This window comes from Haliaeetus albicilla, chromosome 9 (assembly GCF_947461875.1).
Source record: "Haliaeetus albicilla chromosome 9, bHalAlb1.1, whole genome shotgun sequence".
Classification (NCBI taxonomy): Eukaryota; Metazoa; Chordata; class Aves; order Accipitriformes; family Accipitridae; genus Haliaeetus; species Haliaeetus albicilla.
In genome coordinates this window covers 41,737,173-41,752,473 of record NC_091491.1, presented here as the reverse complement: position 1 = coordinate 41,752,473, position 15,301 = coordinate 41,737,173, and the positions used below count along the sequence as shown (strand labels likewise).

At 51.8% G+C, this 15,301-nt stretch overlaps 1 protein-coding gene across 2 annotated transcripts in view; it reads left to right on the top strand.

Annotated features, from left to right (window-relative positions):
- The window catches only part of SCHIP1 (schwannomin interacting protein 1), a 182,114-nt gene that overhangs the window by 134,070 nt on the left and 32,743 nt on the right, over positions 1 to 15,301 (top strand). For both annotated transcript variants that reach the window (XM_069792846.1, XM_069792847.1), the window contains one exon: positions 5,769 to 6,284. In XM_069792846.1, the coding sequence (XP_069648947.1) occupies positions 5,769 to 6,284 (516 nt within the window). The remainder of the gene's footprint in view (positions 1 to 5,768; positions 6,285 to 15,301) is intronic.

The following is a 15,301-nucleotide window of genomic DNA, read 5'->3' as shown; positions in this document are numbered from 1 at the left end:
ATGTGCACCCACTCTTCCAAAATATTTATCCTTCTGAAGGGATCGCAGAATTTCTGATCTGATCTGTGGACCATTTTCAAGCACTTTTATCACGAGGCTCTTCTCAAGCCAAAGCAATCTAGTTTTCTTCCTTTTCTGGTTTTATTTACTGGGTGGGGATGTACGCTTCCAGCCCCAGAGGTCACACAGCACTTAAATGGGGCTCAAACGCTCCCTGAAACCAAAGTGCTGAGCAAAATGCCATGGGTGGGGAGAGCGCTTTAGCCTCTTCTCCTTCACTTGGGACAAGATGGTGCAAGAAGTCCCGGTTAGGTTTGATCACGGCTGCTCCCAGAACAGCAGAAATCCTATGAGGTGGGAAAATCTTACAGGTGAGACCTTGTGCTCAGGATAAGAAAAGTTAGAGCAGGTAAAAAATAAACCAAAGCATCGGTGCCCGGCTGCCCGGGTGAGCAGGAGACGGCAGAGGCGCGGGTACCGCCTGCGGCAGGCGGCACCGAGGACAGCTGAGGGAGGGAATAGCACCTCTTGCACGGGTATATTTATAAACGCATTATAGTCATCACTTCTGTATGAGTGATACATTCCTTTTCCCAGCAGCATTCGAGCTTAAATTTGACCTTTTTTTCATTCCCCTGCCTACTCTGATGGCTGCGGAAATTATTTTAGAGGCACCAATCTGCCAGCTCGGTTGTATCTGGGACTCTCAGCGTCACCTGGGAAAATAGCAAAGTAACACCAACCGCAGCTGAACGCAATGAGGACAATACTCCAACGTCCCCGCGTTGTGGCTCCATCCTCCCGCAGTCGTCCCTGGCCCCTCCGGTAGCTGGTGGTGGGACCCTGGCGTGGCTTGTCCCGCTCTCTCCCACGCGCTGCAAGACGTGCGTGGGAGGTCGGCACGGCTCGGCACGGCTTGGCCAGGCAGCAGGCCAGGGCTGCCTTGCACAGGAGTTCGTTAAATCTCTCCAATAGAGCTTAGAAAGCGTGAGCGGTTCCTCCCAGCGCTAGCTGGGGGCTAGGCTGGCTGTGGGGAATTAATCAAGCAAAGGGTACTAATAGGAAACAGTAACAGATGTCATGCGTGTGTTGCTCCTATATATAATTTGGCCTTAAAACATGAATTCATGAGTTCCTGTTTGCTTTCGTAATGTTGGAAGGTGTCTGTCACCATGGTATCTGTGTGCTGCAGGCAGGACAGAACCAGGCTCTCCTCCACACCAAAAAAAGCAGGTTTGTTGGGTTTTTTTTTTCCTTGGAAATGGCATAATGCCCATCCTGAGCTGTGGGGAGAAGCTGGGGGGTGTGCAAGGGATGGTGCTGCTGAGGGATGTCCCAGATGGAGGCAGCTTGTGGGCTCTCTTCCCTCCTCCTCCTCCCCCAGAGGGTGCTGGAGCAGGGCTGTGGCACGTTGGGGACAGCTGTGGTTCCTGGGACGGCGAATATTTACCAGGGCGGATATTTTAAAGATGCCTCAGAATTAAGGCAGTGACGTGAATGAAGCCAGGGACCCTTCTGGCTCCTGCAGGCTTGGGAAGAAGAAACCACAGCTATTGCACTTGGCTTACGCCTTATGCAAAAGCTGGCGGATGCATTATTTGTAATGAAAGATTAGAATACCTCCACAGCGAGTTCAGCAAGGACAGACCCACGAAATGTGTGGCAGAAAACTTTTCTAGAAGAGGAATGGGTAAAAAAAAAAAGCTCCTGAATAAAAATGGCCGGTTTAGGGGCCAGGGAATATATCGGCCATCCGGTTTTTGGAGGCCTACGCTCACTTGTGTGTGTGTGTTGGGGTCCGGTGCAGACTCCAGGCAAATGCTGACAGCCTTTCTCCTGCCCACAGGGTGACAAAACCCAGAAATACTTAACAGAGGGCTTGTGCCGGGAAAAGGAAATGTGCATTGATCTCAGTGCAACCCTTTTCCTGTTTAGGGGTGGTGGGAAGCATAAATTCTTTGTGTTTGGAGGAAACTATGCTTTCCTGTACTATCTCGGGGCAGGTAGGTCAGCATCATTTCCCTGACAAGTCCACACCTGCATAATGACAGAGGTCAGCTCCGGGTGGAAGTCGATTTAAGAGAAATCCCTCCGGAAACCCCAGCCAGACTTTTAGGGTTTCCTTGGACCAATTATGGGTCTAGTTTGGGGCTCTCAGTGGGCTCCTGGTTGCACAGGTATGAGCTGCAAACCTGTTTGCTGTGAGGAACACAATCCAGTTTCAACTCAAAGTACCCACAGGACACGGTTTTGTCCTCTTCCCTTAAAACGCAGCCCAAACTGAACTAGCCCACCTGGAGATCCTCTGGCTGGGGCTCCTCGAGGAGAGGAGAGACTAAATCAATGAGCCTGGCAGGAAAGACAGACTTCCAAAGCTGGGAAAAATCCAAACTTTTTAAAAAGTTACAATCCAAAAGCATTTGGTTAAAAAATATCAGATCAAATATCATCGGACAGTGTGTCCTGTGCGGGGCTGCTTAGGGTTTGGGAGCTCAGGGTGGAGGTGAGGGTGCTGAATGGTAGGTGAGATGAAGACCCAGCTGGCGGAGATGTTCTCATACTTCTGGATTTGGATGATGTCTGTGAAGGCCAGGAGAAGGAGGCAGCTTAAGGGTGGTTGTGACTTTGCTGTCTCCTCACCTTCCTCCTTCCCTGACCCAAAAGCTTCTGCAATTTGGCATGAGAGAGAGAGAGAGAGAGCACATGAAATGCATTTTCAAATGGGGTTAGAGTGGTGCCAAAATGGTAAAATGAAATAAATCTAATAGCTTATGATAATAAGCAAATTGGCTTTTAAAACGGCCTTGCATTCATCCAATGAAAGTAGTAAGTATCTTATTTTTACGATATATTTCTGTTTCAGAATAAACTTAACTTAACAAGCCTTGTTTGTATTAAAACCTCCTTTGCACTGAATAAAATAACTGTAAAGCGCATTCTTTCATCTACAAGGGCTTGTGTTCACACTCTTCACCCTTTAAAATTCATATGAATTTCAAGTTTTTCATTGCATTGGAGAAGCAACCTATTTGATGTAGGCTTGTAAAAGAGATAAATTACATATGTGTTTTGAATAACAATAGCTGGTTTCTTCTTGTGAAGGGTCGAGTGGAAATAGACTCTCCGTATATAATTAGAAACGTAGAGGGCTTACTACAAGACTAAAAATGATTGTATTTGCACGGAAAAGAGAGTTTAAAAGAAAAAAAAGAGAAACTTAGAAAATCATCAAACACATGTATTCTTGTTAACCTTGTGAGAGAACGCCATCGTTTGAAGACAGGGCGGCAGGCAGGTATTTGCGAGGTCTGGCAGTATGGAAAAGCAGTGCCGGGGAGTCAACTGAGTCAACCGTGTGGGTTGAACGATGGTCACAGTGGCTGAAAGAGTCTTATTCCACCCAGAACAGGCAAATTTGCGATGGGAGGCGGCTGCCACCCGCATCGCGCCCCTCCGGGCACCGCGGACTGGTGCTGCACTGGGAAATTCAATGGGCTATGCGGGCGGGGGAGTGCTCTCATCTTCCACGAGATGTTATCAATGCACTCATCGCATTGAAGAAAAGAAATCTTCCTAATCAATCAGGCACACCGTGAGATCCTATAAATAAAGCTTTCCACAGCCTGCCACTGCCAGACTGGAACCAATGAGGCAGCTCCTCCGCTTTGCTCAGCAGATATTTGCTTCTTAGGGTGGTGGCGATGTTAAAATAGACTCAAATAAAGAATTACTCCCTGCAAAGTATGTCAAATGCCATCCCCCTCCTAACCTTACAGGTGTGCGCCTGGTAAAAACTTTTGCCAATACAATCCATTTCCAGGATTGAGGCTTAACTCTTGCACCCTCCTGTCATTTGCTGGAATTATTTTGAAAACTGCGTTTTGCACGGTTACTAATTTTATGAGTCACAACCACAAGTGCTGGCAGCCTGGGGAGGCAAGCAGGGACCGAGCGGGGAGGAGGGCTGCAGCCTTGAACACGGCTGCCCTGGGTTAACATGAGTGTAACTTGAGTTAATCTGTGCCAGTAACCTGGAGAGCACCTGGTAGAGACACTTAACCAGAGAGGTTAATATCATCTTGGCCAAATAAGCCGTATTACCGTTCGCCATGGATCGTTGTCCCATTTTATCCCTCCCAAGCTGTGGCTAGGAGCCAGGGTCTCCCAGCCCACGGGGCACACTTAGATGGGAGAAAAGCGGGTGTCTCCGCGACCCCTAAAACATTTCAGCCCACGTCTGTGCCCTGGCTCCCGACAAGTTATGCCATCTCTTTTCTGTCTGCCTCACGGTGTCAGTTTTTCAGTACCCCGCGTGAGTTCCTGGGACTGAAATCGTGACCCTCCGCGGCACTCGGTCTCTGCTGCCAAAGGGACGACCGTTGGATAAGACTTGTAAGTCGGTGGAGTAGGCATGTCCTCCCCCCGCTCCTCCGGTGCAGGTCTCTAATCTCCTCCGGATGAACAGCTGCATAGCAACGACTTCAAAAATCCCGGGAGTTAACCAGCTGCAGATGTTTCCCTCCTTCCCCTTTTCCCTTTACCCCCTTTTGGAAGAACTGACAAACCCAGGCTGGACTGCCTGCGTGCAGGCAAGGCACCGGCAGCGCCGGAGCAGGGAACCGCAGAGGACGGATTCCCCCGGCGCCGCCACGCCAGACGCGAACACGCTCACCGCCTGTGCCACGTACGCGCTCCGGCGTGCGTCGGTGCTTGGCATCACCCTCGCCATCCGACGCAACGGGACATTTTTAAACCCCACGCAACCTTAAGGATGCGTTTCGTACGTGGCTTTCCCGATTGCTGCCCAAAAAATAAACTCTCAACCCAATTAAATGTTTGAATTTAATTACAATTACGACTAGTCGCTGGCTCTCCCTCTGGGTTGGGTCTGTAGGTACCCGCCACCCAAAGCTGAGAGGCCAGCTGGGTGCCGCCGCGTCTCCCAAATACCGCGTTGAAGGCGTTCTTCTGTGTGATTAATGCTCTCCATTTCGGCCACGCAACCTTAAAAGGTCTTCTTGAAATGAATTTGGGGATGAGAACATTTGCATGTTAAACTTGGCTTCAGTGACCCAGAATACATAAATTAGGTGAGTTTTTTTAGCAGAGTTATTTATAGGCTACTCTTAACTAGTTACTTTACTACAAAAAAAAAAAAAAAGGAAAGAAATGGGGGAGTGTGAGAAGTGGTAATTTGTAACGTGCGCCTGTACACGTCCCTCGGGGTGCACGGCGGAGGATCCCACTCGCCTGGTAATTAAGGACGAACCCCCCCCTCCCCCCCGCAAACCCGGGCATCCTAAACCTGACGCAAAAGGCTCCACACGCCACCCGCCCCCTTTCCCCAACCCCTATTTTTTTTTATTTTTTTTGCCCCGCAAGACCTGCGTTCGTACGGCAAACCAGCCTTCCCCCCGCCACCTCCTGAAGGGCGGAGGCCCGGCCCTGCCTGCAGGCAACGGGGCGGCTGCCCCGGCTCCTCCGGCTCCTCCGGCTCCCCCCGCGGCTGCAGCGAGAAGTGCCGCCCCCCCCCCGCCCCGGCTCCCCGGCCCCGCTCCCGCCCGCGGGGGGGCGCTGCGACCGCGGGGCCGCCGCCTCCCTCCACCCCTCCCGCCCTCCCGGCCGGGGCCGCCCCGCGGCAGCGGCGGCTCCGGTGCCGGGGGGGGGCGGCCCGTCCGCCCCGGGCCGGCGGGTTCCCCCGTGTGCCCGGCGGGTAGGACCGGCGGCGTTTGTTATCTGACGCGGAGCCTCTCGCTTCTCTCCGGCAGGACTCCCGGGAGGATGGGATGGATTTAGGGAGCGACGCCGGCAGCAGCCGCTCCAGCTCGGAGTCCAACTCCAGCAAAGCCACGCCGTGCTCGGAGGGCAAGTCCTCGCCGTCCCCCAGCAGCCTGGACCTGGCGGCGCTGGAGGACTCGGAGGAGGAGGAGGAGGAAGACGGGGGCTACCTGCCCTCCCCGCCGGCGCGCCGGGACCCGCCGCGCTGCCCCGCCGGCGATGCCCGCTGCCGCGCCGCGCCCGCCCGCCGGAGCGGCTCCCCCGCCGCCGCCGCCGCCGCCTCCCTCCGCCCGCGATCGCAGCAGCGGCCGCCGCCGCTGCCCCCGCAGGAACGGCGGCGCGGCGGGGCGGCGGGACCGGGCGGGCGGCGGGGGCGGCGGGGCGGCGGAGAGCAGCCCCCGCGGGAACCGCAGCCGCCGGCCATGGACTGGGCCGCCCTGGAGAGGCACCTGGCGGGGCTGCAGTGCCGGGAGCAGGAGCGGGGCCGGCGGGCCGACCCCGCCTCGGTGAGTCGGGCCGGGAGGGCGGAGGAGGAGCGGGAGGAGCGGGCGGGAGCGGCGCGGCCCCGGGGCGGTGACTCGCCGCCCGGTTCCGCGGCCGTGGGGGGCTCCCACGGGGGAGCCGGGCTTGGAGGGCGGGGGGGATGTTCCCCCCCGGGGCCGGCAGCCGGTGGTGGCCGTGGGGCGGCGCGGGGTCGTGCTTCGGGGCGGGAGTAGCCCCCCTCGCCGGTGCGGGTAACTTTGCCGGAGCATCTTCGGGCAGAGGCTGCCCCGCTGCCGGCCCGGCTCCGGGGATGGGGTAGCGGCCGGTGGCCGGCGGGAGCGAGGTGTCTCCGGCACCGCTGGGCCGCCCTCCGAGGTGGTTTTTCCCTCGGAGAGGCTGAGGAATAGCAGCCTTCCCGCTGGCTGGGGGCAGCGGCCGCCCAGTGGCGTACCTTGCTCCCCTTTGGTAAGGGATGATGATGGTGAGAACCTGGTGTCAAGCCAAGATGAAACCCCCCGGACGCGGTTTTAGAGAAGACCCTGTAAATCGTTGCGCGATCGCGTTAGCTACAGGGTGTTTTAGAAATCGTACGCAACTTCTGAGACGCAAGCCGCAGCGACGGTTAGATGAACAAGCACTGCACACGCGCCTGTGGCACCGCGCCGGCTGAGACTCTTCCATAATGTATGAATTAAAAGGAGTCTACAAAACCTCCTGAAACCGCTGCAGGAGCCCTCGGATGTGATGACACACGTGATGAGAGATGCGTGCCTCGCCACCCACGCCCTGCGGCCTCGCCGCTGGCGTGCCTGGTTTTATTTCTTTATTTTTTAAAAGGCATTCCATCCCCTGACTTCCCGTGAAGTCATCTGGCTCCGGGAGGTGGGGATTTCCCCCTAAATCCTTGAATTACAACTAATTGGTGAGAAATCTGGGTGGCGGCTGGATATGATAAATAGCCTGATACAGGCGTGGGGCAGCTGCTGTGCAGGTTGCTTTTTCCGAAGCCTGAACATTGTAGCCTCGGTGCCCTGCGGAGCTGACAGGTAACATCCTTAATTATAGTCATTTGTGCAGAAACTCGGCTTAAAAAAAAAAAAACAAACCCAAAAAAACCTCATTTTTGTGGTTTGGGAGCTTATTTCTACAGCGTTATCTGATAAACTCCTGCTGCCCGAGCTGCTGGCAGCATCTGCTTTTCTGGAAACTCTTTGCCTCTGGCTATGTGCTTAACCAGGTGAGGTGTCACCTGAGGAATTTTGCCTGTTCACCTCTGTAAGAATTTTCCTCCGCCGTCCTTCCGTTCCCTCCTGCGAGCACAAAGGCACTAGAAGGCATTGACGGCTGCCTCACGTCCTGACTTGTCCTGCCGAGAGTCGGGGTTCGTAGCTTGTGCCGTGCAGCCCGAGCGCTCCTCGGCAGCACGCGGAGCCGGTCTGAACCGCGATGGGCACCCAGGTTTGGGCACTGAGGAGCCCAGCGCCTGGAGAGCATCACCCATGGGTAGGGCTGAGCTGCCAGTCCCCTTAGACTCAGAAGCAACTGGAGTTTTCTGCTCTGCAGACGTGAGTTTTCCAGCGTGCATGGTCCCGGAGAGACTTTTTCCTCAACCTTCCACCCAACCAGTGGTCCTGGAGGCACCTGAACAGGGTGGCTTTCGGTTTGCTTTCCCAGCCTTGTCTTCGCTCCTGCGATGCTGGGACTCCCCTTCCCCTGGTGCACAGAGAGGAGGAAGAGGAGGAGATTTTCCAGCTCTGCTCCTTCCATTTCCCACCTGGGGCAAAGGGAGAGGGCTGTCGGCAGCAGCCCAGACCCTGCTGGGAAGGGGCATTTCACCTCCTGGCCAGCTCGGAGGAGGTGTTTGATGCCCCCCATGGCACCGCTGTCCGCTCCCGCATGGTTTGGGCTGGGTCTCTAGCACCCAGACCTATGCCCTGCAAGCTGCAGGGACTCAATACCTTCAAGGCTAACTAAAATCAGATTGAAGAGCAATCTCTCTCTTTATTTTTTTTTTTTTTCCTCCTGCCTTTGACATTTTCCTGCGGTTCAGTATCTTGCTATTTATAACAAAACCTTGCCTTGCCCTGCTGGAAGCCCAAGTGTTTGTAAACATGAAAATCATGAAGTGAAACCAGCCAGGAAGCAACTACAGAGAAGATGGACTTGCTTGCTCCAACTGCTAGCAGAATATATTAGAAAAAGGGAAATTTCGGTATTATAGGCTTTGGCTGGTGTAGTCTGAAATGATCTTGTCACCAGGGATGAGATGTGAAAGCAGCTGCTGCTTTGAGTGGAAGTGTTTCTTGGGCTGGTTTATGTTACTAGGAATCCAGCGTAGATGTTCTAGTAAGGAAAATAAAATCCTGAGCAACTCGTGTGAAGTTAGGGGAATAGAGAGTTCTTTCTGCCCTCGGTACCTATATTTAATTGCTTTTTATCATGCTCCAAGAGCACGCGGGGCAGAGGCCACCATGCTGGGACAGGAGTGACCCCTCACGGCTCCGTCTGGCCTCAGCTTTGCTGCCCAGTTGGTGCTGTGCTCCTCAGCATCGGGTCAGACGTGGTGCTGGGTGCTGGGAGAGGAACCCTGCCCGCTCTGGCCCTGCCTCCTGTCCCTGGCTGGCAGCACCCAAAGCTGATTTCAGGAGTTCCTGGTGATCCGCGAGCCTGCAGTGACCTGTGCTGAGTCCTTGGTGCCGGGTGTTGGTGGGGCTGGAGTCACAGGAGAAGGAAATTTGAACTTCTAAGGAAACGCTAACCTGGTTTTAGGAGGTTTTCTAGGCGAGGAGGATCTGGGCTGAAATGCGAGGAGGAGTCGGGAGGGCTGCAGCTGGACTGAATAAAATGTTTAAGCTGAAGGAGGACCTTCAGTCACATCTGCACATGCAGAGATCTGCCCCAAGTTGCTGGGAAGGTTAGAGGAAGTGAATGTTAATTATGTGGGAGTGGCTGCTGTTAAGCTTCCAGATGCAATTACACAACACAAACGAGATGGAGGGCCAAGGCTGGTTCCTCAGGTTGCAGATGGGGTAGTGGTGGCTGAGAAGCTCCTACCTGGAGCATTCGGGAAGAGGCTGGCGACTCCTGCTTGGCGTCGGCAGCCCTGTTAAATGATGCTGGTGAGAGAACCACAGGACCAGCTGGGTTGGATGGTGCCGGGCTGTGGGTCTGTCCGTCCTGGCCATGCCGTGTCCACGGGAAGGTTGTTCTCAAGACGCGGGGGGTCCCTAACGCCACATCGGTCTGGTGGCTCTGGGAGGGTTCACGTGGGCCAGGTACCCGTGGGAAGATGATGTCTAGAAATGGAGGTTGTTTCCTTCTTTCTCCCCAAATGAGGGTGAAATGGCTGTTTCTGGAGCTGCAGTTGGGCAGACGAGCTGCCTGCAAGCCTGCTTTTTGACATGCATGAGCCCAACGGGTTGCGTTAGATGGCTCTCAAGTCCGCTGGACATCGACCTAAGAGAAGAAATGGCATCTTCTCTGAAGGCAGTTGATGCGTAGAAGGTTCATTAAAAAGATGCTTGGACGAGTCTCATCACCCAGCTGCGTGAAGCCTGCCCCTCCCATTTTTTTTCTCTTTGCTCAACTCCTGGCTGTATCTGAAGCGGCAACAAATGTGCCGTGAGATGATTTATGGCGCTTAGGAGCTGTTGAGGTGCTCGGGAAGCGATGGCGCTCTGCTTGCTGTTTCACTAATGGGCCTAATAAAATCCAAATCAGCGTTAATGGTTTTAATATTCTTTCCATTGCATCTCCGAGGAGGGTAATTATAATCGATAGGATGTATTTTCTGAAAAGAATATCTGCAAATTCCATAGTCAATTAAAAAAACACTTGCAGGAGAGGAAGCGGCTCAGCCAGCCGACTTACCCTGGCGGAGACTTGGATGCTTGTGACAGTCTGTAGATGGATGGCACTGCCGAATGAATTTTGCTGTCCACAAAGTAGGCTTATTGCAGGCAGCAGTGATAAAAGCTCATCCCTGCAGCCTCCAGGACTTCTGCAGAAGCCTTCTGTATGGGTAAGAGTGTGCTGGAGTCTGTATTTCCCCTTTTCATCACTAAAATATTCCTACATACGCTGTCAAGAGAGATAGATGCCCGTTATCTGGTACCTTTGGCAGTACATATAACAGATCGCACATTGGCCCTGTCTGCCCAGATGCACAACTTTTAGCTTCAGGCCTGTGGGCTCGTGCATTTACAGTGTGTGCAGAAGTCAAATTTGTTTCCTTCTGACTCCCTTGGTCCTCAAGGCTGTCCTGAGTTAGTGGAGGTGGGCACGGTGGTCCTGCTTCGCTCAGAGCTGCGTTTGATCGGTGACCGGCTGCCCAGGGAGGTCTGCGGACCGCTTTGGGGGGGACCCTGAAAGGCAGCGAAGAAGAGCCAGAGCCGGTGGTGGCAGTCCTAAATTCACTATGCGTAGGTTGGGAAAGTTTCAAGTCTGCATTTGAAAGCGGTTGGAAACCTCTGCAAGAGGTTTTAAGGGCTAACACGGGAGATGCCAAAAGCTAGGAGGAGGGAAGTTGTCATGGACCATGTAAATATCTGTTTCTTCTGCCTGTGGCTGCTGAAAATTTGAAATGAATTCAAAGTGTATGCTACAGTGCGGGATGAAATCTTTAAATAATTTAATAATTGGCCATGGAGAGGGGTCTGGTTTTGATGGAGCTGTAGGGCAGCTCTGAAGAGAGAGCTGGCTCAGAGCAGCCATCGTGGAAGGAATGTGTAGACCGGGTTGGCAAGAGGGAGTAAAGGAATGGAGCGAGCAAGGACGCTTCTGTGCCTGACGGGCGCTTGTTAAAGCCCTGCGAGAGTATCGGTGTAGCAGGGCTGTCGGGAACGTGGGCCGGGATCAAGCGCAGAGCCTTGGTGTTGCACGTTGCAAAGCTTTGGTCTACCTCGGTGTGTTGTCCCCAGCATGTAGGGAGCAAATATTTGCTTGACGAGGTTGGCAGTGAGTTTGTTCTCACTTAAAACAAGTAATAATTGCTTGTTTGAGCTTCCTTGAAGTGTTAGGTTCTTCGTCCCTAGATGATGTTCGATGTTGGCTTGGCTTGCAAGTGTTGGGAGCAGGGAGTAACAGCCAAGGGTTTAATGCGTGAAAGCAATTTTCCCCAGACAAGAACTGTCGGTGCATTAACTTCTGACACACTGATTTTCAAAATCAAACTTCTGGCTTGCAGGAAATTGCATTTCTGTTATTCCTACAGCGTAGAGGCCCAGCAAGACCTCCTCTCTCCACCTGACAGCTCTTTCACCTATTCGATTTGACTATTTAACTCCTCATTGGGCACCTGAAGAAAGTCAGAGTCGTGATGAAAGAGGTTCTTCGGGGCAGTTCATTTGTTTTAAGGCCTAGCTGAGATGAAAAACATCATCATTTTTAGCTGTGGAAAATACTGTAATTTTGTGTTTGCTTTGTGCCAGCGTCCCCCCAGTTTCCCTGAGGGTGGGACCTGCGGGGATGTATTGCAGTGGGCGATGCATCGCTGTCGTGTTCTGCTGTGGAGGAATCAAAGCAGCGCTGTACTTTGGCCACTTTCCACCCAGCTCAAAGGTTAGATGAGGCTGGCAAGATATTAATGATTCTGCCAAAGTGTGCAATGTCATTAAGCTAAGAAAACATCTATAGGTACTCTAAAGTGCTTGTTGCTTGAAGCGCGTTGGTAATTACATAGATTGGAAAGATGTATGTTTGCTGCTTCTGAAACCGGGCCAGGCAAAATACCCGCGATTAATAATCTTGAGCAAAAACTTTATCTCCATTGCTGCTGCAGAGCCTTTCATTAAAGAAAGTGCTAAATACGTGGGGTGACAGCATACAGATTCTTTTTTGATGAATGATTCTCCTTGATCTGAGTATTACTATTATGTGAATTCCTCTGTGTGATGGACCCCAGTGAGCTGGCAGTGCTTCCCAGTCGACTGGTAAGTGAACGGCTCGTATGGGATGTGGAAATCGCTGCAAAAAAGCTGAGAAAGTTGGCTTGTTCTAATGCTAATTGCATTGCAGGCAGCAGTAAATCTCCCTTTAATGTACTTGTGTGCGATACTAAAGGGTGCTATTTGTGATGCTGGCTATATAAGGCCAATGAGTGTATTTTTGGCGTTGGGTATCATAAGTAGCAAACGCTGAGGATTTCGAAAGAGAGAAGTGAGCCTTTACACAAGTCAAAATTTTTATTGTCTCAGAACATCATTTTGTTGGTATAATCTTGAAATCGAGGGATTCTGTGGTCTGGAGCCCTGTACCCCTCCCCTGCTGCGCCCTCACTAATACTTTCAAATTCCCACTTCAACCTAAGTGAGTATCTCGGGTTGAAATCACAGTGGGCAGCAGGAACACTTATTTGACAGGATAATAATTATGTACTTACGCATCTGTTTCTTGCATATTGGTGTGCTAAATGCAAGGGTAGTGGTTTTGAATTCTCAGAACCGACCCGTGCTGTGTAAAACCTGTTATTTTTACTGCTGAAGGACAGCAGTTACTGCGGTTGCACTCTGCCTGGCAGTGGCGTGGGATGGGGTGTCGGTAACACCTGGCACTATGGAAAATAGTGCTCTATGGGGAGAGAGAAATTCTAGGCAGAGGGTATTTAAAAACCGCATGGAGAGAAACTGCAACTCAAACCCACATTGCAGATCTACCGAGGAGCACTCCAAAGCCAAGCTAGCTCCATCCCAGCAGCGATTGCTGGAGCTGCTGCTGACAAAGCCTTTCCGGAACAAGTATTAAACTCACCAGGCCCTCAAACTCTCGCGAGCACGTAGCAAAAGGTAATAAAATAAATGTAGTGAGCAGAAAGCGGTAGGCTTGAAGTCTAATCAGGCGGAGATTGCTGGAGGAGCTGGAACGGCGAGTGGTGATTTGCGAAGCGCGGAGCGGCCCCTCCTGCCTCGCCGGCATCGGCGGGCAAGTGGTCCTGGGTCTGCCATGGAGAAAGCTCTGCCCTTTTCGTGATCCGTCCTCGACTCCGAAGCTAATGGTCACGGTTGTTGCACGGGGACCTCGGGCACGTCTGCTGAAACGCCTTATTTAACTATTTTAAATAATACTCCAAATACCCCCAAAACCTTACCACGTGTGTTCATATTAACAGCAGAATTGGCTTAGCAGTGATACGGACAGCAAGAATTGTTGTGATTTATTTCCTTATTTCTCGCTGCCTGGATTTAAGGCGGCTTTGCATTAACTGGCTGCTGGTTGGAAAATCAAGTGCGATAGTTGGTTATTTTTAAAAGTTTGTGTAGAATCTGGAAAGAAAGAACTGGGTTCTGGCTGCATTCAGGGCATCATTTCTCCTACTCCTAACAGCAAAAAAAAAAAAAAAAAAAAAAAAATCAGTAAAATTCATGTCAGTGGTGTAAAGCTGGGTCCTCGTCTCCTGCAGAGGCAGGTGTGCTTGGAGCACCTGAGCCAAGCAATGCTCCTGCTATAACCTGGTATTTTAAACAGCATTTAGAGAGGGATTTTCCAGGCGTACTGCTTCATGGTGTGCTTTAAATAACTCCTCGATATTGTTCATGTAGCATCAATAGGAGTTGCTCCAGAGCAGAGACGCTGCCTGAAGCTTGTGCGCACCGGAGCCCGATCCTGCTCCCGGCGCGTTTCTGACACTGCTGCATCTCCTCCCGTCGGGAAAACAGCCGTCCTGTTCTCCGGCGTAACTTTTGTTATCGGGGGAAGGAGCACCTCGGCTCGCAGTGCCTGTAGGACGGGGAGCGATGGGAGCGAGCGTGCGCTGCAAACACACGAAACCCAAACTGGGTTTGCAAGGGCTGCTTGAGATGTTGTCATGGTTTAACCCCAGCTCTCTCATCTTAAGAAAGCAAAGGGTAAAGAGAAAGCCAAAGTGAGCTTCCCGGCGCTGTGCGATCTGGTTTGTGAATGCTTATATGTGAAGTAGACCATTGACCAATGTTTTGGCTAAGCTGCCTTTGAGAAGGTAAAATAAGCTTTCTGAATTCCAAACCGGGTTGTTTGGACACCGTACGGCTTCCCCTACTGAAATAAAACGTTTCCTTTCTTGTGTCAGGAGACTTGGGTTTGGTAACTATTTTAACAAATAAGCTTATACACTTAACTGTGCAAGTTACTGTACTTACAGCATGGCTAGGATGTGGTCGTACAGCCCAAAGGAGGTTTCCAAGGAGCACCGTTTCATATCTGGTGGGAAAAATGGACTTTTGTGATGTCTTTTGAGGGGAAAGCCTGTTGTGAGGGTGTATAAAATTCCCGTGTTAGGCTACGAAAATTAGGAATAATCACTACTGGAAGGAAATCTGATTTCCCAGTTTCTCCCAATGTCTCAGTATAGGTATTTATGTTCTAAACCAAATAGCTGTATGAAATAATCACATCATCTGATCAGTTTAGTGTTTTCCAAGGCTGGCCACCTTGGCCCGCGAGTTACTGTGGCTCGGGGCTGCTCCCCCAGAAAGGCATCTCCCAGCTGAGCATCGCAGGTACAGGGCAGAATAATACTGCCGAGGAGCAGCTGCGACTCCTCCAGCAGTGGGGTTTGCTCCGGTTTTGGCTGTTAAATCTGCAAATAATTCCGCTTTTGTGTGAGAAGTTTCCTTAGCTATAACTAAAAAGATCCGAAAATATTTCTTCCAGCTCACACGCTAACCTGGATCTGAACTCAATCCTGCTTCTGTAAGCAAAGCGCTGATGGCTTCGGTGGAAAACGAGTTTCCCTCTTGCAATTATCTGCAGTTGTTGCCGTAGACGTGAGCTGCTACATAATCACTCTTCTCTTCAAGGTTTTCCAGCTTTTTCAAGTGCTTGTATCATTTTGGGGCGCTTTGTCTTTCCCTGTCGCGCCTATGGAGTCATTTGCGTCACAGAAGCGGTAGATCTTATTTATATCGCCAATCTGGGTTTCCTGCTCAGTGATCTATAGATCTCCTTTAAATGAGAAAATCGTACTAAGGCCATTTATTTCAGCTCATCCGTGCTTTGTTAAAATGAAATCCAAGCGTTCGGCTGGGCTGGAGGAAATAGCTGCAATTCAGAGGGGTTGGGGAGGAAA